Raw genomic sequence first — 26,902 nt, 5'->3', positions numbered from 1 at the left:
GGCCGTAGGCTCTTTCTTCTCTTTCGTCCATCCCTTGTTTCTTGCCAGCATGGAGATCTTGGTTACCATTAAACAATTGTTTATTAATCTCTTTCCATAAGGCACCCCAAAGTGATTTACAATATATATAAAAGTTACATATATAAAAAGTTAAAATGCAATAATAACTATAAAACATTTTAAAACAGCAGAACATACATAACATCCATTTAAATCCAAGCCCAATACAAACTGGGATAAAGATTTTAAAAGGATTGTTGATAGAGGGACACCTTTAGCAGATGCTGAAAAGACAATAGAGAAGGCCCCAGTCTGATTTGTAATGGGAGGAAGTTCCAAAAGGGAAGTGCTGCCACACAAAAAGCCCAATTCTGAAATCATGAAGAATGGACCTCCTGATAGGATGGTCCCATCACTAAGTCCAAGCACTGGTCCTAGGCTTGCATGGTCTCTCCCGATTCAGACGTTACAGAGAACTAGAGCTACTGATGACACCTTGGCCCAAATTGCCTAATAACCGCTCCCATGTAGATGTTACGTTGCATCAGGGAGAGGATGGTGCTCTGGAGCACCACACAGCACAACTGTCAGGGATGCAAGATATAATCACACCATTCTATTCTCTGCAACTGATGCTGAAGACAGGACCAAAAATACTGGAAAACAGTGCCTCCAATACCATCAGGGTGACCAAAAGCAATTCAGCCCCATAACCAGGCCAGAACCGCAACTGCAGTGGGTCAAGAGAACTGGTTTCGTCCAAGATTATTTGCAACTGTTATACCACAATCATCTTAATCACCCAGAAGGGGGGATTTATGACAGGTGGTAGTTGTCACAAAACAATGGTTCCATGGTGGATGTTTTCAGGAGTGGTTGATTCACCTCCGCTTTCTAAGTGGCCAGAACCAGGATGCCTATTGATTACATCCTGGACCCATTCAGTTATACTCACTCAGCAAGCTTTAATTAGCCAAGAGGAAGAGGTGTTGACGGAACACATGGTTAGCTGCATGATTTATTTATAAAAGTATATGTATATTGCTGTTTCATGAACTATATCAAAGAGTCTACAACAATTAGGGTTGCCATATTTCAAGAAGTAAAAATCCAGGCACAAAAGCAACCCTAACAATAATCAAAGTATAATAAGAACAGCACAAAAATTAAATTGTTGCTAGCACTTTGTCCACTGCATAAACAGTTTGTGGAGGTGAAGGTTGCTGTAAATGGGGCCCTGGAAGGCACAATCCTTTGGAATCTTGTACAAGCGATTTATTTAAGTGTGCCTTTTTCATTTTATGTGAATAAAAGATGTTTTCTTTTATTAAAGTGGTTCGTTTCAGAATAATGCGTCACATTTTTCTTCTCCACTAAACTATACTGTGTATGCCAATTAACATCTCCAAATGCTAGTAGGAAGCAGAATGTCTTATTAACACTACTTCACATCAAAATAAATGCGTACATGCAGCAGTAAAAAATGAATGTAGAAAAATTAACAATCCACTAGCAAGACAGATGGAAACTACATATCCTGTAATTATGTTTTGGCAAGCATAACAAACCAGCATTGGAAAGCTCATTAGGACAGGTAATAAAATCTAATTCAAACAGAACATCAACCTATAACACCAGTTACAGTATGACTCTGTAATTTGACTGCCCTCTGAACAATTTTTAATGGTTGCTATCAGTTATTTCCTTTTTCTTTGCTTGCTTCATTTATATCCTGCCCTTCCTCTAAGGGAGGGATAAGCAAACTTTTGGACTGCCTGCACTGGATCTTTACGAGGATCAGTCTCATGGGCCAAATTTGACGGAAAGGGGGGGGGGTAACTCACCTGTCAATCAAATAATAATAATAATAATAATAATAATAATAATAATAATAATTTATTATTTATACCCCGCCCATCTGGCTGAGTTTCCCCAGCCACTCTGGGCGGCTCCCAATCAGTATTAAAAACAATACAGCATTACATATTAAAAACATCCCTGAACAGGGCTGCCTTAAGATGTCTTCTGAATGTCAGGTAATTCTTTATCTCTTTGACATCTGATGGGAGGGCGTTCCACAGGGCGGGCGCCACTACCGAGAAGGCCCTCTGTCTGGTTCCCTGTAGCCTCACTTCTCGCAATGAGGGAACCGCCAGAAGGCCCTCGGCGCTGGATCTCAGTGTCCGGGCTGAACAATGGGGGTGGAGACGCTCCTTCAGGTATACAGGACCGAGGCCGTTTAGGGCTTTAAAGGTCAGCACCAACACTTTGAATCGTGCTCGGAAACGTACTGGGAGCCAATGCAGATCTCTCAGAACCGGTGTTATGTGGTCCCGGCGGCCACTCCCAGTCACCAGTCTAGCTGCCGCATTCTGGATTAATTGCAGTTTCCGGGTCACCTTCAAAGGTAGCCCCACGTAGAGCGCATTGCAGTAGTCCAAGCGTGAGATAACTAGAGCATGCACCACTCTGGCGAGACAGTCCGCGGGCAGGTAGGGTCTTAGCCTGCGTACCAGGTGGAGCTGGTAGACAGCTGCCCTGGACACAGAGTTAATCTGCGCCTCCATGGACAGCTGTGAGTCCAAAATGACTCCCAGGCTGCGCACCTGGTCCTTCAGGGGCACAGTTACCCCATTCAGGACCAGGGAATCCTCCACACCTGCCCGCCTCCTGTCCCCCAAAAACAGTACTTCTGTCTTGTCAGGATTCAACCTCAATCTGTTAGCCGCCATCCAACCTCCAACCGCCTCCAGGCACTCACACAGGACCTTCACCGCCTTCACTGGTTCTGATTTAAAGGAGAGGTAGAGCTGGGTGTCATCTGCATACTGATGAACACCCAGTCCAAACCCCCTGATGATCTCTCCCAGCGGCTTCATATAGATATTAAAAAGCATGGGGGAGAGGACAGAACCCTGAGGCACCCCACAAGTGAGAGCCCAGGGGTCTGAACACTCACCCCCCACCACCACCCTCTGGACACGGCCCAGGAGGAAGGAGCGGAACCACTGTATAACAGTGCCCCCCGCTCCCAGCCCCTCTAGACGGTCCAGAAGGATGTTATGGTCGATGGTGTCAAAGGCCGCTGAGAGATCCAGCAGAACTAGGAAACAGCTCTCACCTTTGTCCCTAGCCCGCCGGAGATCATCAACCAGCACGACCAAGGCAGTTTCAGTCCCATGGTGAGGCCTGAATCCCGATTGGAAGGGATCCAAATGGTCCGTTTCCTCCAGGCGTGCTTGGAGTTGTTCAGCAACCACCCGCTCAATCACCTTGCCCAAGAATGGCAGATTTGAGACTGGGCGATAGTTGGCCAAATTGGCCGGGTCTAAAGATGTTTTTTTAAGAAGCGGTTTAATGACCGCCTCTTTCAGCGGGTCTGGGAAGGCTCCCTCACAGAGGGAAGCATTCACCACCCCGCAGATCCCATCGCCCAGCCCTTCCCGGCTCGCTTTTATCAGCCAGGATGGGCAAGGATCAAAGAGACAGGTGGTCGGTTTCACTCGTCCAAGCAGCCTGTCCACATCCTCGGAGGTAACAGATTGGAATTGATCCCATGTAACAGGACCAGACAGAACTCTAGCACTCTCCCGCCCTGGCCCTGCTCCCACGGTGGAGTCTACCTCCTTCTGAATCTGAGCGATTTTATCTGCAAAAAACTTTGCAAAAGCATTGCAGGAGATCTTGGGGTCCCTACCAGGCCCCGGTGGTACAGGTGGTTCTGATAGATTGCGAACCACCTGAAAAAGTCTCCTGCTGCTGTTTTCTGCAGATGCAATGGAGGCGGTGAAGAAGGCCCTCTTCGCCGTCGCCATTGCCACTTGGTAGGCTCGACGTTGAGCTCTAACCCGTGTCCGGTCTGATTCAGAATGAGTTTTCCGCCACCGGCGCTCTAGCCGTCTCAACGATTGTTTCATCACCCTCAGCTCCGGGGAAAACCACGGGGCTGTCCGGGCTCCATGCAATCGGAGAGGGCGCTTCGGAGCCAGACAGTCAATAGCCCTGGTTAACTCCGCATTCCAGCGGGCCACCAGGGAATCAGCTGAAAGGCCATCAACTTGGGATAAAGCATCCCCTACCACTCTCTGGAAGCCAATTGGATCCATTAAGTGGCGGGGGCGGACCATCCGAATCGGTCCCACCTCCCTGCGGAGGGGAAGGGTTGCGGAGAAGTCCAGTTGCACCAGGAAGTGATCTGACCATGGCACTTCTTTTGTTTCGCTTTTAGTTAATGTCAGATCACCAGCATCCGTAGAGGTAAACACCAAGTCTAAGGCATGTCCGTGGCTATGAGTTGGGCCAGACTTATTCAGGGACAGCCCCATGGAGGCCATGCTTTCCACGAAGTCCCGAGCGGCCCCTTGTAAGGTCGTGTCGGCATGGATGTTATTATGACATCACATTTATCAAAGTCCTCTATGTAGGGCTTCCAACGTGACTGCCAGATGCTTGGCTTTGAGATTGCGCATGTCATTATTATTTTGGCACTGTATATATTATTTAAATTTTCATGTAATAGGTGTTGAAATGCTGTCAATTTTTGTTAATTAGTTTTTGTAAACCACATACAGAGTTGTTTAGTTTGTGATTTATCTCACTGCATTCCTTGGGCATGGTACTGAACTTAGCAAAGGAGATGCTTGGGAGCCTGCAATGGCTTCAAAGCCCCTTTGCTGTTTGCAAAGGGCTTTAAGCAAGCCCCAACACTCCTGTATGAACCTCCAGAGTCTCGCATGACAGCAGTGGGGTTATGGAAATGTCCTTTGCAAAAGTACTTTTAAAGTATGAAACCTGCTGTTTTATTGCTGTCCTTTTGGTGTCTGTTGATGTGTGATTTTATATTAATTTAAACCCAACCTGGGACCTGATTGGTTGAATGGAGTTATATAAAGGCAATATATAAACAATTTAAATGTTTTCATTAAAAGAAACACAATGTCAAATTTATGTTGAGCATCTCGAGTGAATGTCATTCAGCCCTAGTGAATGTTAGCCAACCAATGCCAAAAACTCTATATCCCTGCATAGCTGCAATGATGCTACAATACGAGGAACACAGAGTTTGTGCTGAATCCTGAGGAGGAAAAAAATTAAGAAATAAAGGTCTCTTATACAGTTAACTGGGCTGAGCCCATATAGAACTAGATGCACATTTTTAGCAGCTGAAAGGATTAAAAGATTGTACAACCCAAGTTTTCCCAAGTATGGCTAGGGAAAAATGGATACTGCATGGAATAGTGTCAGGTTGCCAGGCAAGGCTTATCGCCCCCCTCTCTGTAGATAACAGCATGAAGCAAAAGTAGTCATTTGCAGCAACAGAGAGGTTTATTGAACACATCACAAACATTCAGCATCCATTCTCACCGTGTAGGTGCTCCCAACGGAGTTCCTCCCAATTCCCTCTAGTTACTTCCATCTCCTCACCACATGATCCCTCCACCACTGAGCCTTCGGAGAGGCTACCATATCCAGACGTCTGGCTCTAGGGCTCATGGGCTGCACACTTTCTAGTGAGGGAGATTCAAGCAGCTCTCTCTCTCTCTTCCCATTCCTCTCCCCTTGGTTGCTCTTCTCCCAGCTCAGCCCAACTGTCAGTTTCCGAACTGTGTCCTTCCACAAACCATTGCTCTAGGTCGATACTATCCTCCTGCTCCAGAGGAGCTTCAGGATCAGGCCCTTGAGCAGAGGGAGAGCGGGGCTCCCACCATTCTTCCTCAGAGCAATACCCTTCATTCTGGTTCCTGACAAATATGCAATGTAATGTCGAATTGCCATATTTATCCAGTTAAGGTTTTGTCCCAATAGCCCCCGCAGTCTTAACCAACTGCCCTGAGACCTCTGGGTATGGGGATGTATATAAATTCAATTAATAATAATAATAATAATGCAGTCTAATCCTGCTATATGGCTAGGTTCGTACAACAGTGAGTATATCAGATTAGGACCAGGAAGACCCAGGATGAAAGCCACAGTCAGCTACACGGTTCACTGGATGACCTTGGATCAGTTAATATCTTCTGGCCCAAACTAGCTTAGTGTTGTTGCTAAAATAAAATTGGGGTGAAGTGAAGGAGAACTGTTTATGTATACCACTCTGAGCTCCATCAAAGAAAAAGGGGGAGTGTAATAAATAATAAATATTTAATTAGCCCTAGAATACAAGAGAAACAAAACAGTTCAGGGTTAAAAGTTGCAGGATCAGGTTCTATTGTCATAACCATCACTTGAGGTGGTGGTGGTGAGAATAATTTGCATGAAAGTTGTGTAGCAAAAAAAGACACATACGTTTAAAACTGTGCATAGTACTGACCTCTAGCGGTACCCTACCTGTCTAAGTAAAGTTTTAATTAATTTAGGAGAATGGTGAACCTGACGTTATAGCTATCACCCTTTCTTTAGACTAATTGGTGGGCAATCTGTTAAATTCTGACTCCAAAAGGAACATTCTCTTCCATGCCGAGCATGCCCAAACTTGTTTTCCAAAGAGTCATAATGCAAAACTTGGGCATGAACAGCACCACCTCAGATGAGTTAGTAGTATCAGTAGCCACCATCAGGCAAGCCAGAAATGTTTCAGTCCCATAATGTCTGCTTACCACAGCCTTCTGCAACCTGACCAAAAATGTATATTTTAGGAGCTTGTAGCTAGTAAATCTTGTGTGTAATTTTAATGATGATTAATTTGGACACAGAAAAGCAACAGATTAAAGTGTGTCAGAAATCCAATTCTTCAGCCTGGAAGCATGTCCCCAGGTATTTCATATGAGACTTTTTAAAGTGTTCTACATCATTTTACATTAAAACTCTGATCAAAAATAAACTTCATTCAGTGGTTTTTTAAAAAAGTTTCTTCAAAAATCTCTACTACAATAACCTTTACCCTAAGATAGTCTTTATCCACCTGGAATTATAATTTTTAAAACATTCTGCAATGTAAACTGATGACAGAACATTCACTGAAGCAAAGAAAAATATTTCAAACAGAAGCAAAGCATTTAGCATTAAAAAGGCTTTTCAAAGAATACAAAATGGGCATCTTCCCATTGCTTTTAGGCAGTATTTCTCAAATAAACCCACAATTCAGGAACAGCTAACTTTTCTGTAGGTGAGTAATGTCATCCCAATCTCCCAAATCAGGTTGGGACGGTGAAGCAAATGACAGGGAGATTCCCACCACAAGCGTTGAGTGTATTAATAAAGGTATTTTACTAGGGGTCATTCAACCCAACTGTGTTTTGGACCTCACTTGCCTCCTGAAACTTTGTACTGCTCTCACAGGTGTTCCATACACCTCCCACAAAGCAGCCCGCCCCACACTTTGAGAATTACTGGCGTACTGGGAAATAATGTAGGAGTTCAATGTGTTACACAGTAGTATTTATGAAGTCTGTGTAACAATGAATTTAACAGATGGAGGCAATAAATTACTTGTTCAATACTATTTTATTGTTTTAAAATAGGTTTCCACCCACATAAAAAGCTTTTTGTTTCAATTATGTTATACTGCAATCAAGATTAAAATCTCACAGCGCTATCAGACAGTTGAACAATTTTTTCTAACTACTCAAGGAGCATGACTGTATTACTCTCAGAACATTTCACATAGCTTGGGATGCTTTGTAGCTTCCCTCCCTCCCTCCAACTCCCACCCCCACCCCCCACTTACAGATTTAGCATTTCCCATTTATTTCGCCCTGGTATCAAAACTCCAACATATTTGCTTTAAGCTTCTGGCTTAAAGTGCCAGAATTTGTCAGGGGCCCTGAATACATGCAGTATGCTATCGCCACAGCTTTCTGTTTCTTTCCCTCATCTGATGAATTGAAACAAGAGAATTTCATTTGTTTGTTTTAGCAAATGCTGTATACAATCACATCAATCCAAAAGAAACATCTGGACTTTTAGCGTCTATGTTAATGCATAACCCACAGAAAATAATTCCCCATTAATTTTAAAACCAGCTGCATGCTTTTTACAGTGACAATAGAGTTGGATCGCATTCACATATGGCCTGCCTTGTGTTATACAACCCTTGATGCTCTGCCCACCCGGTGTCTTCTGTCCCTTCCTGCCTCTTCAGTAATCCAGTTCCTTCCCAATGATCCAGCCTCTCCAAAAGAATTTTTGCTTCACCCCTACCCTCCAGTGGTTTCCTAAAGATGCTCCTGTCCCAGTAGAATAACAATGGGGTAGATACAAACTGGGAGGTGCAAGCGCAAAGTGTTTGGGCTAGAGTGGTATAGCATCCACTGGAAAGATGCTCTAGCCACTACACTTTGTGGCTATACCTCTGAGCCTGCTTCTCTGTCTGTCTGTCTCCTGACAGCTGGATCACTGGGAAGGAATAGCGGGAAACAACAGGATCATTGAGCAGAAACACTGTGGCAAAAATGTGCTTCTTTTCTTTACTGCAACCATGGTATCATAGGAAGTGGGGTGGCAGAAAGAGACATGCAGACGGTTATGGCAAATGAATGAGTGTGTGAATTAATAGAGGGGTATGTGAAAAGAGAGGGACGCAGGTGGCGCTGTGGGTTAAAGCCTCAGCGCCTAGGACTTGCCGGTCGAAAGGTCGGCGGTTCGAATCCCTGCGGCGGGGTGCGCTCCCGCTGCTCGGTCCCAGCGCCTGCCAACCTAGCAGTTCGAAAGCACCTCCGGGTGCAAGTAGATAAATAGGGACCGCTTACCAGCGGGAAGGTAAACGGCGTTTCCGTGTGCGGCTCTGGCTCTGGCTCTGGCCAGAGCAGCGATGTCACGCTGGCCACGTGACCCGGAAGTGTCTTCGGACAGCGCTGGCCCCTGGCCTCTTAAGTGAGATGGGCGCACAACCCCAGAGTCTGTCAAGACTGGCCCGTACGGGCAGGGGTACCTTTACCTTTTATGTGAAAAGAGAGGTGAAGAATTTGGGTGGCAGTGATGTTAACTTAGGAACATCACAACTCCCTACCTCCCTACACAGACTCTCAAGATCATCACCACTCCACAGTGTTTCCTTTTTCTCTCTTGAGATTCTTATGAGAGAAAAACAAAGAGAGAAACAATGTGGAGTAGCTATAGCCCACCTACCAGCAGCACATGCCTCCCAAGAAATTACCTCTGAGGAAATGCAACTCTTGACAGGAAAAAAGTTGCTGACTCCTGGCCTACAACAAAAAAAGTATAATTCAGCAGAATGAAGCAAGCAAGTATGCAACTTTTGGTTGAAGATAGAGCTGCTGGAGCAACTAAAATAACATGTGCTCACTTGCCCACCTGCCTGCCCAGGTGATCTTTCTCCTGCTGTTGTGCAGTGCAATGGAAACGTTTTATTGTTTGCTGTGGAGAGGGGCAAAATTCTACTCTATTTGTCCGTAGCCGGGGGGCGGGGCGCAGGAAGAATGAATGTACCAGAATGCCCAGTGCAACTCAGTGCTAAATGTGGTTTTAAATTTTCTTTGACTAAGATGAATTTGATTAAGCAGCTTTATTTCCAGGGCAGAACATTGGAAAGTGGGAGCATGTTTTATTTTTTTAATGGAATGTAGGGACCTAACATACACAATAATCATGCCAGATTAAGGCAACCCAACCCAGATTAAGGTTAGTTGAAGCCTTGGATCTGTATTAATTTGAGCGGCGGTGCAGCAGAACATGACCCTCTAAACAGACTGATGCATCTATGTTCAGTAAAGGAATCGAAATCTCATGTCTATAATACAAGCAGGAAGTTCCCATTCGCAGACATTTGTTACCTCCTTCCATATCTTCACAACAGCCATGTAAAATAGGTTAGGACATTGGTGACTGGACTAAAGCAGGAAGTGAGCCGAAGCAATGATGAGATAAGTGCACATATTCTGAGTACTTTATGTTTTTCAAGGTTTGGAGAGTGGTAATGTTTGTTGTTTGCTGACTGCTGTGAAACGGCATATGCTCATGGTTTTGCTTTCTAACAAAACTTCTTTTGCAGTACTTCATTCCATGCATTACTTTTGGGGGGGAAGGAGGCCTCCAAACATCTTAATCAACCCTTAGAAGCTTTATGAAATGGAATTCTGTGCCTACTTAAATAAAATGTGTGTAACATATTCCAGAACTATAACTTGATGGTTTTTTAGACAGAAGCTATCTATTCATACCTTTCCAAGAACTGCAGCTTGTTTGAAAATACTTTGTTTTAGATCATCTGCTTTCTTCAAATGAAAAGAATTCCTTTGACTCTGGATGACAAATACTATTTCTTTTAGTTCTGTGAATCAAAAATAAGTAATAATCATTAAAGGGGGGGGGAGACAGTGAGTTTCAAGCTTATTGCAGATAATACTTTTTAAAATTTATTCAAATAATTAACTTGCCGAAATAAGGATCTATTGACCTTAATAAAACTTGTGGAGACAACATGAAATAAAAGCTTTCAATTTAAGGATAGTATTGTCTCATTTGTTTCTGAACCAGGCTGAAAATGTTCATTAGCTTGCCACAGAGATTTCAATTCACAAACAGTGTGGTGTGAAAAACAAGACTCGCTGTAAGTGTAAGCTGGTCACACAAATTCAATCCAATTCAAAAATTGTTTCTATATTGAGACTAAAAGCAATTACACTTTAACCTAAAGCAAACAGTTTCCATCAGTCAGTCATTTCTGCCGAAGATGCATCAAGCCCCACTGAAAACAAATCTAAATTTGTCTCATAAATGCAAAAAGAGTTCACATAACATTCTCAAAATATCTGATGCTCTACTAAGCATACATAACAGAATCTATTGCAATTTCTTACAATGACCCATCTCCTCCCTGGTTCACAGCTGCCTGGTAATCACTGGTTGTTCACATAGTTTACAAGTATGTTGAATAAAATACCTTCTAATTGAAAAGTTGTCTAGTGATATATGGTTAGCTACTCTAGCTGGTTGTTTGCTCGTACTTAATAGCAGAGATCTTAAAGTCAATGTAACTACATACGCTATTACATACAAGTTTGTATAGCTACTTATGGTATCATAAACCAACAGGCATATGTATTGGGGTGTGTATAAAACTCTATTACCTAAACATAGGATTTTCTTTGCTTAGGTGTTAGGTGTGAAACCTTTTTTTCATTAAAAAATCTATTTGTTCCTTTTCTGAAACTTGAGTGTAAAGTACAACTCCACTTTAGTTAACCCACTCCTTTCCATAATTCCTGTAGTATTGTAATACGTTGAATTACAGGTGTTCTGTAGATCTTTCCTCATTATGCTCACCACCTCATTGTAATCTTTGAAAATTTCCTAAGAACCAATGGACAAAAATGCTAAAGTTTGCAATACAGAAATTATAGTATTATATACTGCTTTTCAGGCTAACTCACAAAGAAGTTTACAAAATAAAGCATAATACTACAAAAATTAAAACTAACAAACAACAAAAAATAGCACTTTACTAAAGAGTGGCATCTGTGACTGCGATGTGTTGGCCCTTCTACAATGGAAAGAAAAACACTTTCACAGCTGTAAATACAACCTTTTTTTTAACTGTTAACATACATTTGTAAAATCACAAATATGAATAAAAGAGTAAGTTTACTATATACTATAGGAAATTTACTTCAAATAATTTTATATATGTTAAAGAAACAGCGTATGAGCAAACATGAATCTCAACATTTATAATTCTCACACTAGAAACAGGCTTTAGGAGGCTTTCTAGGTTTCTGAATTTGGTTTTAATAAAAGCTTAAACTGCCCTCAAACTGATCTTCTAATATAATATTATATTTGAAATATCTAACATAATGTTAAATTTCAAGTATCTGTGTGCCTCTTATAGAAATCAAAGGCAATCTAGTTGATGACTTAGCAATAGTCTTTTTGAAAGCTAAGGCTCTCAGCATCCCTGCCAATTAGCCATGGTGGCTGGTGCTAAGGAGAGTTGTAGTCCACAACTTCTGGAGAGGACCGCATTGGTTATTCTTGGTTATCCCATATTTGCCAAATACCACACCTGCAATGTTTGCTGCAATTCTTAGTCATGATAGTGCTCATGCTTATGAACAAACCAGCCAGTGCCAAAATCCACTAAAAATAATCTTGAGATTAAAGGATGTTCCAAAAAGACTGATTAACTAGCAACTCTGTACAAATCATTTTGAGGGGCTGAAGAACTAAATGGATTAATTCTAGCTTATTATCATCTTCATCATGTTTAATCAGTAATCAGCTGGCAACACTATCAGCAATGCTATAATTTTTACATGATCACATTTGTAAGAGTGGCAAATAACAGTGTAGACTGGAGGTGAAGTTGTGAACATTCCCCCTACCCAAAAAAATTAATAAAGCTTTAACTGCTGCTAGAAGAAATAGAGGAAAGAAACATGGAGGGGCTATGGTTCAGTGCTAGAGAACATGCTATGCCAAAGCCCAGATTCAGTCCCTGCTATCAGGTAGCAGGTTATGGGAAATATTGCTCTTTGAGACCATGGACAGCTGCCTCCAGTTGGAGTAGTAGACAATACTTAGTTGGATGGGTGGGTGAGTCTGTCCTTGTATAAGACAGCTAACTTCTTATATAAAAACCCACAGCTTTAGACGACTTTTAAAGGGAAATAGAATATATATATATTCTAACTAGTCACAATGGCTATATCACCATCTGAGGCACTACACCACCAGCAGCAGGACTGTATAGGCCCCCACAGTTATGAGGCACCCAATACATTGCTGAACTGTGGCTCTCCACAGACCTTCATTCAGCATTGAGAACCCAGGACAAGAGGCAATTCAAGCAAACACTGGACAAAAAAGTCTGAGAAGATCTGGAAACCACTTTAATCTTCTTAGGCTGCAATCTTGTAATTTACCTAGGAGTAAGCCCCCTTGAACTCAATGCAACTTATTCCTGAGTAAACATGCATGCACTGTTAATGAGTGACAGTGGTGGGCTTTTGATTAAAATAAATAAAAAGTTAAAACTAATTTTCTATTTCCCCCCACTGTTTTCTCTTAACCCAACGCAAGTGAAACGTTAAATGCTGAGACCGCGATATAATAACAACCAAGTATGTTGGGACCACCTTTTAAAATACCGTAACTAGGCAGGAAGGACACCCCACCCCAATGCCACTGAGAATCAACTACTGGGGAGCAGCAACTGGAGAGAGGCTCTTGCCTTTGTGTCCTGCTTGTGGGCTGCCCAAAGCCATGTGGTTGGGAAACATGATAAAGGACTAGGTCAGGCATCCCCAACCTTTGGCCCTCCAGATGTTTTGGACTACAATTCCCATCATTCCTGACCACTGGTCCTGTTAGCTAGGGATCATGGGAGTTGTAGGCCAAAACATCTGGAGGGCCGCAAGTTGGGGATGCCTGGACTAGGTGAACCAGTTGATCTGATCCAGGAGGGCTCAGTGACAATAGTAATGTCTCCAGTGGCCCAAGAACATGCTATACAAAATAACCTGACAATGTATGAGATATACATGATTCAGTCTAACAGACAGACTGCAGATTGAAATACTGAAAAGACTTACTTACCCTTGCTTATTTTAGTCGAGTTTCCACTTCTTTCTGATGTCTGTATTAAGATAATACAAACAATATAACCATACATTAAAATAAAATGCAATGGTGTGCTTAAAACTTGCTAACTAGCTTGTCACAACCCCACTCAAATAGCTGTGCAATCTCAATAAGCCATACTAAATCCCTAAGGGAAGTATTATTATCCCTATGTTGTATGAAAAGAGCTAAACCATAAGACATATAATGTTAAGCCAGGGTAAAACAAACTACGGTTTACTGGGAATGCGCAGTTGTGCTAGTCCATGCTCTTCAAATCACACCAGCCCCCTCCTTCCATTGCTGTACCAGAAGGAAAGAGACCAGAGCACTGGTTTACTGTCATGTGCAAACCAGCAAACTGTTTCTCTGCAACCATGAATGCTGGTTCGCACATAATACTAAGACAGCATTCTGGTTTGTTTTCTCCTGGTGTGGCAAAGTGAGGAGGGGGCATGATTTGAGTGGCATGCACCAGCATACTTCCCTGTTACCGGTAAGCCGCAGTTAGTTTAACTCTGGTTTACCATTACACGTCAACTAGGCCAGAGACCAGAATCTTGCATAAGACCATCTGATGAGTTTCCAGCTCAGGTTAACATTAAAATTCTATACTCACATTTTTAGCTGCTATGTTATACCTCCTCCAAGTAACTAAGCTTATGTAATGTAGAAATGAGTTTATATGACTTAATTTTTATTAGAAATTTAATTGCATAAACATGTTATCAGTGCTACCATTCTAAAATGTTGTTTTATAACAATTAATTTGGACTAAATACCTAATAAAAATCATGATAACAATTAATTTGAACTAAGCACCAAATAAAAAGCCATGAAATAAAGATGACTAAAATGCACACACTTAGAAGCGTCACACTCTTATGTGATATACAAGTAATCTCATCATTTAATGAGAATATTAATCTATGGGAAAACCCTCTATCCAAATTATATTGCAACCTAAATAAATATGAAGAAAGGTTCCTGCAGAGCCCAAAATAAAACCCAGTAAATCTAAGATATGTACATTTGTGTCAGAATTTAAGCTTTGCACTTAAAAGCAAAGGGTTCACAGTCCCATCACCCAGGAAACCACGTTCTAAAAATATCTCAGCTGCTATTCAGCAGCTACCAAACAAACTGAAATGGAGTGTGTTTCTCAGGATTGTCTGTGAATTGTGTTGACAAACTGGCCGCATAGTAAAAGTAAAGAGGAAGCATTTTTCTGAATTCCACCTACAGAATCATAGCATTTGAAGAAACCCAATGGAACAACTAGTCCATGTTTCTGCCCTAAGGAAGCTACCATATTTTTCCATGTATAAGACACCCCCATGTATAAGACAACCCCTATTTTTTAAAACCCAAAATTAAGAAAATGAAACCCTAAAATAGAAGTGAAAATCTGGATGATTGGCGGCGGCAAGTTGTTGATCTTTTGGGGGGCGATCACCCTCAAAGTTTCCAGCAGAAGCAGTTTGTAGCAGAAGAAGTTTGCAGAAGCAAAGGCAGAGACTGGGGCACCACACGCTCCCCCTCGGTGGCTGCTGCTGCTGCTGCGGGGAAGCAGGCTCCCAAGCAGGATGCCAAGGAAGAGCTGGGGGAAGGCAGTGGCTGCTCTGTGTCGGGCCATGCCGTCGAGCAAACTGAGCTGAGGAAGGTGATGAGCGGGCTGGGGGCAGGGTGGGAGTTTGATATGGGAAGAGGGGGAAAAGGAAAGAAGGGCAAGGAGAGGTAGCTGAGGCAGCTCTCAGCGGCGGCGGTGGCAGCTGCTCTCGATCCTGTGGTCAAACCAGCATGGGCTTCAGGAGGCGAGCCAGTCATCAGCATGCAGCCCGGAGGGGAGGGGGGAAGAAAGGGGGGACGGCAGCAGGAGGGACCGCCTCAGCCTGTCCAAGCCAAAATCCCAGACATAGGCTTAAATATTTTTAAAATTCCCCCAGATGCCCACGTTCGGTGCACAAGATGACCCCCAATTTTTTACTATTTTTTTTAAAGCAAAAAACCTTCATCTTATACATGGAAAAATACGGTGCATGTATGCCCCAATACTCAGAGCATGATGTACGAGCCAAATCCAGTTAGCAGAGTCACTTCTGCTGACATATTATCACCCTGCTTTCTTCTTTCACTCTGCCCCATACCCTTTCCTTTCCTTTCCCTTCCCTACACTAAATCAGAAGCTCCCAACTGTTTAGGTGTATGAAGAACCTCCCATGCAAACCAACACAGCAGCACTTCAGGCAAAGACTGAAGCCTCTTCTGAGACTGCAAAAGCTGAAACTTTCAGCAGAAGGTGGTGCTTGCAATCCCCAATATGCAACCTATATAGTTGTTATAACTGGGAACAAGATGTTATCAAGAAAAATGAATGGGTTATTGCACAGAGGGCGGGTGGATCTTGAAGTAAATAGACTTAATTGAATATCTGAGCGGAAATGAGAATAAGGCACCATAGGCTGCTTCTTTGTTTGCCTTTCAATCTGAGTGGGATCAGAAACTAACTATACAGATGTGTCTGAAAAATGCTACCCATTCAACTGACCCTGCAATACCTGTACACAAGATGTGACACAATAACATCACAGTACAATATAACTGAGGCTATAGCTTGGCAAACTTCTCTTTAAAAACGCCGATCCTTTGCTACCTCTAAATTAGAAAGGTCACCTGTCCCGCAATGGAAGCATATAAAATGAGGGTATACACGGCAGTTCACAAAACAACACATAGGACACAATCCTCCAAGCAGAGCTCCTATACATGCCTCTTTCACTTCAAGGAGACATATCAATATGGCATGGACAACATCTCCTCTAAAAATGCTAGCTTCCTAGAGCTGGAACACAAAATGTAGTACCTGTGACAGCTGCTCAGTCCTGTCCTTTACATCTTCTGCAGCAACGTTTAGAGCTAAAGCTGGAACATGGGAGGGAAAATGTTATCTACCTTTTTTTCTCAGAGTGGTATCTCATTTTCAAATTTGACAAATTATGTCTAAACAGGATTTTTAAAAAGCAATTTAGATAATAGTATCTCTTAAATGCATAGAATGCCTGTAATAATCTTATTCAACCACGAGACAATTCTGCTGTTTTCAAAAGTAGTATCATTTGCTGTAGCCTGACAATTTTACTCTCATGCATCTCTGGACAGAAAATCGTTCTTTGATGTGGAGCCAATTTATTTTGGCTTCAAGTCAAAACAAATCCTACACAGAAATAACATCTGGGCACTCCAGCACTTCAGAATAATAATAATAAATAACAACATGGTAGCACATGGGGGATCTGAATTCCTCTTTACCCTTAGGATAAAGTCTGCCATTATCAGACAAAACCTCCTTCGAATACAGGGTGAGTTCGTGCTCTAGTTTTCCAGAAACAATACTAGCAGTGAGGCGCTGTTAAACTTTGAAAGAGCTGCTATTATTCCTGGGTGCTAGCTGAACAGCAGCACAAGTGCCACTAATTCATCAAGGTAACGTAAAATGAATTGTCACAGTTAAAAGTAGACAGCAACAGCTCAGAAACTAGAGACTAAGCTTACACTATCTCACATGCTGAAAACAGGTTTGTAATCTCATCACAATTAGAATAGATTGGGGGTGGTTGACAGGTGGCACAAATTTCAGTTCTAGAAAAATTTCAATATTAAACAAGGCAAATATGAAAGGCAGAAAGTGGTTTGCCTATGTGTATGGAGAGAAACTCCATCAACAAAGATAGGAGCCCAAACTGACTCCCATCTTGAGGAGCAACAAATAGGCACCAAGGGAAAACGTTCTTCAACCAGGCCTTTGGCTGATTAGTATTCTACAGCCTTTTAAATGTATTTGTGAGAGTGGGGGTTATTGATTTGTTGTTTCTGTTTTAATCATTTATTTGTGCTTTTATCTTGCATTTTTATCTCATGAACTGCCCTGAGATCTTTTGATTAAGGGTAGTATATAAAACAAATAAATAATAAATGTTGGCTCGTTGAAAGATCTAAGTAGATGCAGTCTTCCCTTCACCTGCCAGATCACAAGCCAAGATCACATGCCTGGGCTAAAAGTGAAGTGTGCTTGTCTTGGCTGTTTATGAGGAGTGAGTAGGTAGCCTGCCCCGCTACTCGGTCTGCTTCAGCCAAGCCCATCCCCCCTACTGATCCTGAAGGGGGTTATAGTGGAGAGCTCCATAGAGATGTTTGTCCCAGGGTATAGCAACTGTGAAAAAGGTGAATTTCATATTGGGGATCATTAGAAAAAGAAATGAAGATTAAAAATGCCAGTATCATAATCCATGGGGCAACCATGCTTGGAATACTGCATACCGTTCTAATAATCTAATTTCAAAAATGATACTGCAGAGTTGGAAAAGGCTCAGAAAAGGGCAACAAAAATGATTAAGATGCTGGATCAATTCATCTAGGAGGATAGGTTACAACATCTGAGGCTTTTTTGTTTACAGGAAAGCCAAGAGGAGATACAGTAAGCCTGCAACTTGTGTTCGCTTTACTTGTGCGAGTGCAACCTTAGGTGTTTGGGGATTAGGAATTATTGGAGAGCCAGGGAAACTTATCACTCTCCTCTCCCCATTTATTCTCCCTTCCCACTCACACACCCAGTGGGTTTTCCTCACTTGCTGGGCTTTGGGAAGGGAGCAGGAGGGCTCTGGCAGTGTCCCAGAGGCCTGTGACATCTTCCCAAAGCCCAGTAATCATGATAGCGCCTTCCTTAACGGCCTCTGGGAAGGAGATGTAAGGGGTCTAGGAGAGTCCCAGAAGCCAGTGGGGAAGGGGCTTCCTTCTCGCTTCTCCTCTGGGAAGGTCATGGGAGGGCCCTGAGACCACACCCCAGTAAGCAGCCCTAACAGAGAGATGTTTTTGCTGATTCCTGACTTTGCCCCATTTTGCCTTTGAACACAGAACCCCTGAACAAAACCCTCTAGCAGGCCTACTAGTTGTATATATGCATAGTGTGAAGAAAGCAAATAGCGGAATATTTTTCTCCTTCTCTCATAATGCTAGAGCTCGGGGGTCATGAAGCTGAACGTTGGAAGATTCAGGACAGACAAAGAAAAGTACTTTTTCCTCACAGCACAAACTATAGAATTCACTCCCACAAGGGACAGGCCAACAACTTGAACAACTTTAAGAGGATTAGACAAATTCATGGAAGATAAGGCTACTAGCCAACTGGTTGATTCTGCCCCCATCCCCATAATTGTTTACCTGCTATGTTTCTTTCTTTCCCGCCCTACTTTTAAACTACTGAATGCAATCTTCAGCCTGTATCCATGAGGAGAGAATGGCCAACAACATAATATTAACATGCATGAGGAAAGGAGCCATCTGCTCTGAGAAGTGCTTGATTCTCCACTATATTCATCCTCAGTGTTTGGAAAGGGATTTGCATGCATACTGCAACTCACTGACTAAGTAACAGTCTGAGAATTAACAGTGGTGATAGGTTGATTTTAGTGAGAACCAAGTCCATGAAAGGGATGAGCTGTGTTATGCAGAAAAGCTCTTTGGGGAATTAACCATTTCAAGTTTGGCATCCTTTAAATTTATTAACATGCTAAATAAGTAGGGACCATTTTTTAACTTCTGAAAGATCTCCACTAGGGTAAAAAGCAACTTCAGAAATGTTCTGCGTAAATTCCTACTGTTATGTATCAAACAATTTCAGCACTACAGGAGATTGATCAAGAGAGCAAAACAGAAATATTCAGTAAGTGTCTGATCTTATATCCCCCCTTAGCATATTTGGCTGGTCTGGGTCCTCTTTCCATGGTAATTACAGCTGTTCCCAATATTGCTCTCCAAATGATGGATACAGAGGCAGGAGCCAAAAGTATAATGAAGAGGGTGGGCAATTCATTTAAAAAAAAGGTGTTTAGACTAGAGCCTGGGGATAACTGCTAACACTTTCCCAACTGACTGAAAGCAAGAGAGATTAGATTGCTGGATGGAAGTTGCTAGACACAGAAAGGAGCCCACATTTGCCCTTCCTCTGCACCATAACTTATTTAGGTAAAGGGCAAAGGGACCCCTGACCATTAGGTCCAGTCATGGCTGACTCTGGGGTTGTGGCACTCATCTCACTTTATTGACCAAGGGAGCCGGTAATGTGGCCACCATGACTAAGCCGCTTCTGTCGAATCAGAGCAGCGCACAGAAACGCCGTTTACCTTCCTGCTGGAGCGGTACCTATTTATCTACTTGCACTTTGATGTACTTTCGAACTGCTAGGTTGGCAGGAGCAGGGACCGAGCAACAGGAGCTCACCCTGTCACGGGGATTCGAACTGCCAACCTTCTGATCAGCAAGCCCTAGGCTCTGTGGTTCAACCCACAGCGTCACCCGCGTCCCACCATAACTTACTAGTTTCATGCTATAACTTTTTGTAGCCATGAAGACAGGCCCAATATAAGCTTTCATACTTTATTATTCATATTTAAGATATATACTATGGATAGAAATGTAACTTGTGTCTCAATACAGTATGTCAATTTATCAGAAATTATCAGCATATGGTTGCTGTGCCTTTAAGCATTCTGGGAGCAAATCTATAACAGATCTGTCACAGTTTATATTATGCCTGACAAATAAGTAATTCCATATAAAAGATTCACAATGCTGACATCCCACATAAATCTGTCCTTTAAAATGAAGTAAAAAGCTACCTAGCAGTCACTACACGCTAAAGCCACCATCACTACTGAAAACAAATGTCAATATTCATGCCTCTGAATGTCTTTGTAAATAGCTTGGGGTCACTTTTGTGAGGAAATATAATAATAACAACATCATCACCATCATCAAATGAAATAAAGATATTAGCAATTAAACAGTCTAAGAGAAATCAAGGCTCTACACTTACAATAAGTAGATACCTAGCCCCAGTACACATCTCCAAGTCAAACTTGGAAATACATAGTTTCAAAGACCTCCTAAATGTCTCTCAACAACGTTATGGTATAACTCAGTAGGTTGCTCATTTTGGTTTTAACAAATTATACCTAAATAGAGTAAGAAAGCAGTTTAGATAATAGGAACGAATAGGAACGAATAGAAACGAAACTCAGGAGATCATGTGGAAAGCCTCCATATCCTGTCAATTACCACCCAAGCACATTCGTTACACCTTAATTCTATCTACCATGAAATAATTTGAAATGCTATTTTAGAATTTAGGGGTGCAATCCTAAATACACTTACTGTTCAGTCATACTAAAAATAAATGGGACTTACTTCAGAGTTAACAAGCTTTGAATAAGGTTAAAAGAGTCTTAATTGTGTTTTGAACTTAACAAATTAAACACTTTGCACATGTAAACTGCAAGGCACCTCTATGGCCTCTATTTTCAAGGTCAACACACAAATGCTGTTTTGTACAAACCTTGTATTACTTAGAAAATAATATATTACATTGCAAAATGTATTTCAGTGCAAAGCCTCTACATAAACATGGTATTCACAGTTCCTCGCCTTTTGCACGCAGGTGAGAGGCCACATAGGGAGATGTGAATTAAAATATGCAGCAGAAATGCTGCCTGGCTCATCATAACATTTAAATATCTCATGCAAGCACAGAGTCTATAATTTATAAAATATTAATACACATGAACCCTGAAACAAATCAAGGATCACATACTAGTCTGCATAGGAGGACAACTTTTTTCCACTCCACAATACAGAAAAATCCTGTAAGGAATTATTTATAACTTCTCCCTCTCAAAGCACAATCTTATTTACATATAGAAAGCAGCGCGTATCACTTGAGTTCAGTGGGGCTTGTTCCCAGGTAACTGGGTAAAAGACTGCAGCCTGCCAGGTTTGAATCATAGAATTTTAAAGTTGGAAGGGACTCAGAGTCCCTTGTCCAGGGGTTGGCAAAGTTTTTGTGGCTTGGGCTGGTTCACGGTCCTGCAGACACCACGGTGGGCCGGAGTGTGTGTGTGTGCGCATGCACACACATGCACAAATGCTATTTCCAGCGCTCCTTCCGGCACGGAGGAGGCGTGTGCAGATTCCCATTGGCTGCAGGAGCTTCCTGCAGCCAATGGGAAGACAGTCCCCGCTCTGCTCTGCGCTGGTTTAGCGTGGCGCACAGGAGCCGGCCGAGCGGGCAGCGGAGGTCCCCAAGCAGGCAGCGGGGGTCCATGGGCCAGTTAAACGACCTCCATGGGCCGCTTGTGGCCCATTGGCCTTAGGTTGCCGACCCCTGCTCTAGTGCAACAGGAATCTCAACTAAAGCATCTATGACAGCCATCCAACCTCTGCTTTAAAAGGAAAAAGATGAAGTTCATTCCACTGTTGAACAGCTCCTACTGTCAGAAAATTCTTCCTGGTTTTTAGTCAGAATCTTGTTTATTATATGTTGAAGCTATTGGTTCGGGTCCTACCCACTGGAGCAGGAGAAAACAAGTTTGCTCCATCTTGCATGTGACAACTTTTGAATAAGAACTTGTGGGCCTTTTCCTCCTTGTTTCAGACAGTACTTATCTGTCATTCCTTTAACTATAAGCCCAGAGCAATTCTAACACTTGCTGCTCCAATGTTTGGATTCAAATGTTGACCCATTTGATGATCGAAAATAATATTGGTTTATAGAAAGTAGATTTGTTTGGAGTTATCTTGGAGTGGATGTGTTGAATAATTTTCTACATATGGGAGACAGATGAAGAATTGGAAGTTCTCTTTTTCTCTTCTTTTTCCTTTCTTTCTTTTTTCCCCTTTCTTCTTTTCTTGTCATCTTGTTTTTTCCCTTTTTCTTTCTGATCTGATCTGGTATTAATCTTTGTATTCTCTTCCAAATTTCAGTAAGATATATTCAAAGCAAAAAATCCAAAATATTGACCCCAAATAGTTGTTACTTCCTAAAATAGGCACCTGTTTTCAGCCTTTCAAGCTCGGACTTCTACCTAATTAACAATAAAACTATTTGAAGATTGTTGAGGTGGAAGCTTCAGTCTGCTTGGCAAATGAGCCCAGTTTTAGAACTGAAATAGTCTGAGATGTTTCAAATATTTTACTAAATCAGCAGCAGTTCAGGGATTAAATTCACAAATATTACACACCAGTGTAACAAAAAAATCCAATACAGAGTGCTCCTGTTAAGTGTTCCAGATAGTTAGCCATGTCGTCTTTTAGGGCACTCCATTCATTTCCCCTCCTATTCAATTTTCCACCATCACCCAACAGGCCACAGAACACATTCAGTTCTTATTAGGTCATTTCCAGTGGCTTTTACCGAAGATTTTAATAGTCCAGCTGTTTTAATAGTCCTGTTGATACTGCCCTCTTGTGCATGAGTGGTGCCATAATGGCTAAATACATAAATGCACTCAAGCTTGAACACTGGAAATAGAGGGAATTGTATTTATTTATTTCATATATTTGAAATTACCAGTGCCATTTAAGCAAATGACTTACCAGTGAAGCACTTGCCCCTGCTTTTGTCAGGAATGAGGAAAAAAACCTACAGGTTGACTCAAAATAGACCTACTTCATGAATATGACTAACCTGAATCCATTAATTTCAATGGATCTACACTTAAAAATATGTGATTGAATACCACCCATTGTTTCCAGTTGTACCTTTCTGCAAATGGAAGGAGTCTCTCTGATCTAGCAGAGCCCTCTAGTAGTGGAAGAGATGCAAACAGCAAATTTTGTCACATTCCCCTTCCCCTTGCCTGCACAACCTTCTGCAATAGTTGAGAGCTAGTCCCCTAATTCTCCAGAGCAGTGGTTCCCAATTAGCTAAGTACCATGGATCCCCTGTTTTTCAAAAGTCAAGCCACGGACCCCCTACTTTTGAAAATGTTGATATTCCAGTGGTAATTGCTGTTATGTGTATGGTCCCAACACACCCTCCAACATACCCCAGTGAGAAACCAGGCCATGTGTCTTCTGGGTCACACTCCTGTATAAGTCACGTGACCTACACTAGAACACAGTGACCAAAAACATGCCTTTTGGGCATCACAATCTTGTGCAAGTCACACATTCAGCCACAGTCTTACACATTTGGCAGCGCCATTCTCCCATGCATGCAACAGCACAGCAAAAAAACACACACAATAGGATGTCCTGGACAGTTGGCTGGTATGTGCCACAGACCCCCTGGGTGGGTGACACTTACCCCCTGGGGTCCACAGACCACAAATTGGGAACCACTGCTCTAGAGCAAAGGTCTGTAGTGCAAATTGGTGGAAGACAGCTTCCCTCTCCTTCCATTAGCAGACGCCTCTGCTGGATCGAAAATCCTTTGACAATTGTAGTGCAGCACTTCATTCAACACTAGGGGTGTCTAAAATCTGAAGAAGATACTCTACCCACATATATTTTTTCAACCACTCTGGGGACTTTTTTTTTTTTTTTTACAATCAAGCAGTATATAAATTTTATGAAATATATTTAAAATTTGAGGTTCACAGACATGTCAGTTGATTGCACATTGTAAACAGAGGGTGTAATCTCCTGCAAGAATACTCTAAACTAATACCCACAGTGACTCTACATCAACCTTCCTTTTGATGAATGTCTTCCATAAGATAATAACAACATAAGACCAGCCCTGCTGGATCAGACAAGGCCTATCTGTTCCCACAATGGAGACCCAGATGCCTACAGGAACCCTCCTGCTTGTGTTCCTCAACAACTGGCATTCAGTCTGAGCAGTGGGTCTTAGAACCCAAAGGAAAGTTCATGGAAGGGAGTGTGCAGAACCTGGCATTCCTGCCTTCTCCTTCCCCCATCATCCCCCACTAAAAAGCCTCTCCCAGAGGTTAGGATTCCTGGTGAATCAGCTGACATGGTACAAGGGCTGAGCGGAAATGGGTGGTCCTCAAAATTCAGACAAAAGCATCTTCCATGGGCAGGAGCCCTTGAATCTTAATTTATGCTTGGGGACCAGCCTTGAAAAACAACAAATTTGAGTTTTTCTTACTTATCCCTGTTTTCGAGATGTATATGGAAGCTGTAATTTGGATTTTATCAGCTGACAACATTGGCTGCTTAATGCAGCACAACACAGAATAGCTAAATACATGCTGTTAGGGAGAAATTCTTACCTTAACTAGCAAAGTATCAGCAGCCATTCTGATACCAGCAGATAACATGCAGCTAAAGGTAAAGGAAAACATTCCTTACAGATGTGCTGCATTTAAACCTCTCTCCACTTTTACTCATATGCTGTCTGTTTCATCAGATAGCAGAAATAGAAATAAGAATCAAAAGTAGAGATCAGCCTTGCCAATTTTCACCCACCGACGGATAATGCTTTATGCTCAGCCATTTCCAGTAAGTTTTTTCCCTTTTTATGCTTAAGCTATTTTCATTGCAGGAACTGGGGTGGGAAATGCCACTAGGAGATGGAAAGGGAAATGAAACCTACTTTTCAATGTTCAATAAGTAAAAAATCATTTTCAAAGTGCCATCTTGTAAGTACCAGAAGAAGACTATAATACAGTCTCATTCTGCAATGACAGAGAAAAGCTGTTTTAAACATTCTCCTTTGAAACGAAAAGGCTGCTATCATACCACTCAAACATTCAAAAACATTTCTATTAAATTCTTGTTTTAAGACAATGTACAGGTGGCATTTCTTAATAAATAGAACCTTTCTTACTTGAGAGTCCAGTTCACACACAATACAGCTCTAACAAATACTAATGCTAGACCAGCTAAGGTGACTGAGGTGACCAGTTCGCCTTCCTGTATCTCACTGAAGTGTTTTGCACAACCTTTTTAGTCTTCACCTTTATCAGCTACAGGCTGGATTGCAGATCTCTCTGCTAAAAAGTAATGTAATGTCACAATACACCAGAAGAGTTAGTCTGTTAGAACGAGGAAAGGCATGTCTCAGCAATGTCATGATGATGCATGCAAAGAAAGAAAATTACAAGCAGAAAAACCACGTATCAGTAAGTCACTTTTGTTATATTGGAAGGGCGGCTGCTCTGAAGATGTCATGGATGAGTATGAACCATCCTTACTATCTGCCTACCATTCCTCTGACAGGCTCTGCTCAAAACTTTGGCTATAGGGCAGTGGGCCTCTTCAGAACGGACAGGTGCAGAGGTACTAACCCCTGCTCAAAAGGATGCACTCTGAAACAGAACTGTTCAAGTATCAGACATATTACTTCAATGCAACCAAGAAGCACAAGCCAAATGAAGACTGCCACAATTCCCATGCTTATCAAAATTACTCCCAAAAGGATCAGAATAGCTGACCCAGTGCAAAGTTCTAGAAAGAACTCTGCCTTCTGCTGCAGGGATGAAATCTTATGCAAGAGGTTCATGATTTTATAATTTTTATTGTTTAAAATGTATTAGTTGCCTTTAGTCAAAAGTTTTAAGAAATATTAATACTGTTTTAGAAAGCATCTACCTACAACAGCTGCTGCTGACAAATTTGAACCCATTTGCAACTGAGGTGCTGGATAGCCTAGTCTTCAGCTGGTGGGTCAGGACCCACTAGTGGGTTTGCAACAGGAGCACTGCCACCGTGCAACTATATAGTAAAAGATTAAGAAATGGGTCCCTAAATGCATGTTTCAGTTAAAATTGGGTCCTGGGTCTGAAAAGGTTGAAGATACCAAGCCTAGTGTATCTCTCTGGGAAGGGTGTTTCATGTGTGAAAAACTGCATTACCTGGTATTTCTTGGTTTAAGAATGCAGACACCCTGGGAGAAATCTTTTTGAAGGGCAGGATATAAATGTTATAAATAGACTGAGATACCACTAATGAAAAGACCTTTGCATCGGCACTTCCATTCCTTGGTGCTGCAGACCTAATAATGGCAATATTTTTAAAGAAAGAAAGAGAGAAAAAGAAAGGAAAATCTCTTAACTTAAGAAAGCATACCCTGCTCCTTTTCTTTCTTATTGTCTACCAGAACATGGGGTTATCCAGCCTGATAGATGTCCAAATATAGAGAGGAGCTTCTTAATTTACAGCTTAATCCTATGCACTCAAAGTCTCCCTGAGTTCAATGGGGCTTAGTCCCAAGTAAGATGGTATAGGATTGAACCCTTAAGACAAAAAAAAAAATTACAAAATTTGAGAATGCCCATAACACAGAATCTGTTCATCTGCAGACACTTTTCTTTCCTATAATGAGTCAGGCAAACTGGGACTGCAAAGTATTTGCTCCAAAATTTTAATTTATTTTTATTCCCTATAGCTGGAATTCTGATTTTTACAAATGCAATCTTAGGAGATTCTATGGTATTTATCATTTAATGAAAGCTCACCTGCCTGTCCAGTAGTACATTTTTTAATCTACTTTCACAACACCCAAAACCTATTACTGATATATTTTCACAATTTACTTCTTCCCTGCTGTTATTACTCAGAAAGTTCAAGATCTTTGATACAGAGG

The 26,902-nt window shown here is 41.9% G+C and overlaps 1 protein-coding gene across 2 annotated transcripts in view; it reads right to left on the bottom strand.

Moving 5' to 3' along the window:
- Positions 1-26,902, bottom strand: part of B3GLCT (beta 3-glucosyltransferase) — a 75,622-nt gene that overhangs the window by 41,231 nt on the left and 7,489 nt on the right. For both annotated transcript variants that reach the window (XM_081860473.1, XM_081860474.1), the window contains 3 exons: positions 16,382-16,440; positions 13,495-13,534; positions 10,119-10,228 (listed from right to left, as the gene is read on the bottom strand). In XM_081860473.1, the coding sequence (XP_081716599.1) occupies positions 10,119-10,228; positions 13,495-13,534; positions 16,382-16,440 (209 nt within the window). The remainder of the gene's footprint in view (positions 1-10,118; positions 10,229-13,494; positions 13,535-16,381; positions 16,441-26,902) is intronic.

The sequence above is a fragment of the Podarcis erhardii genome (genome assembly GCF_964252035.2).
Source record: "Podarcis erhardii genome assembly, chromosome: 4".
In the NCBI taxonomy this organism is placed as follows: domain Eukaryota; kingdom Metazoa; phylum Chordata; class Lepidosauria; order Squamata; family Lacertidae; genus Podarcis; species Podarcis erhardii.
Note: the sequence above shows the minus strand (reverse complement) of the source record. Positions and strands in the feature narration are given on the sequence as shown.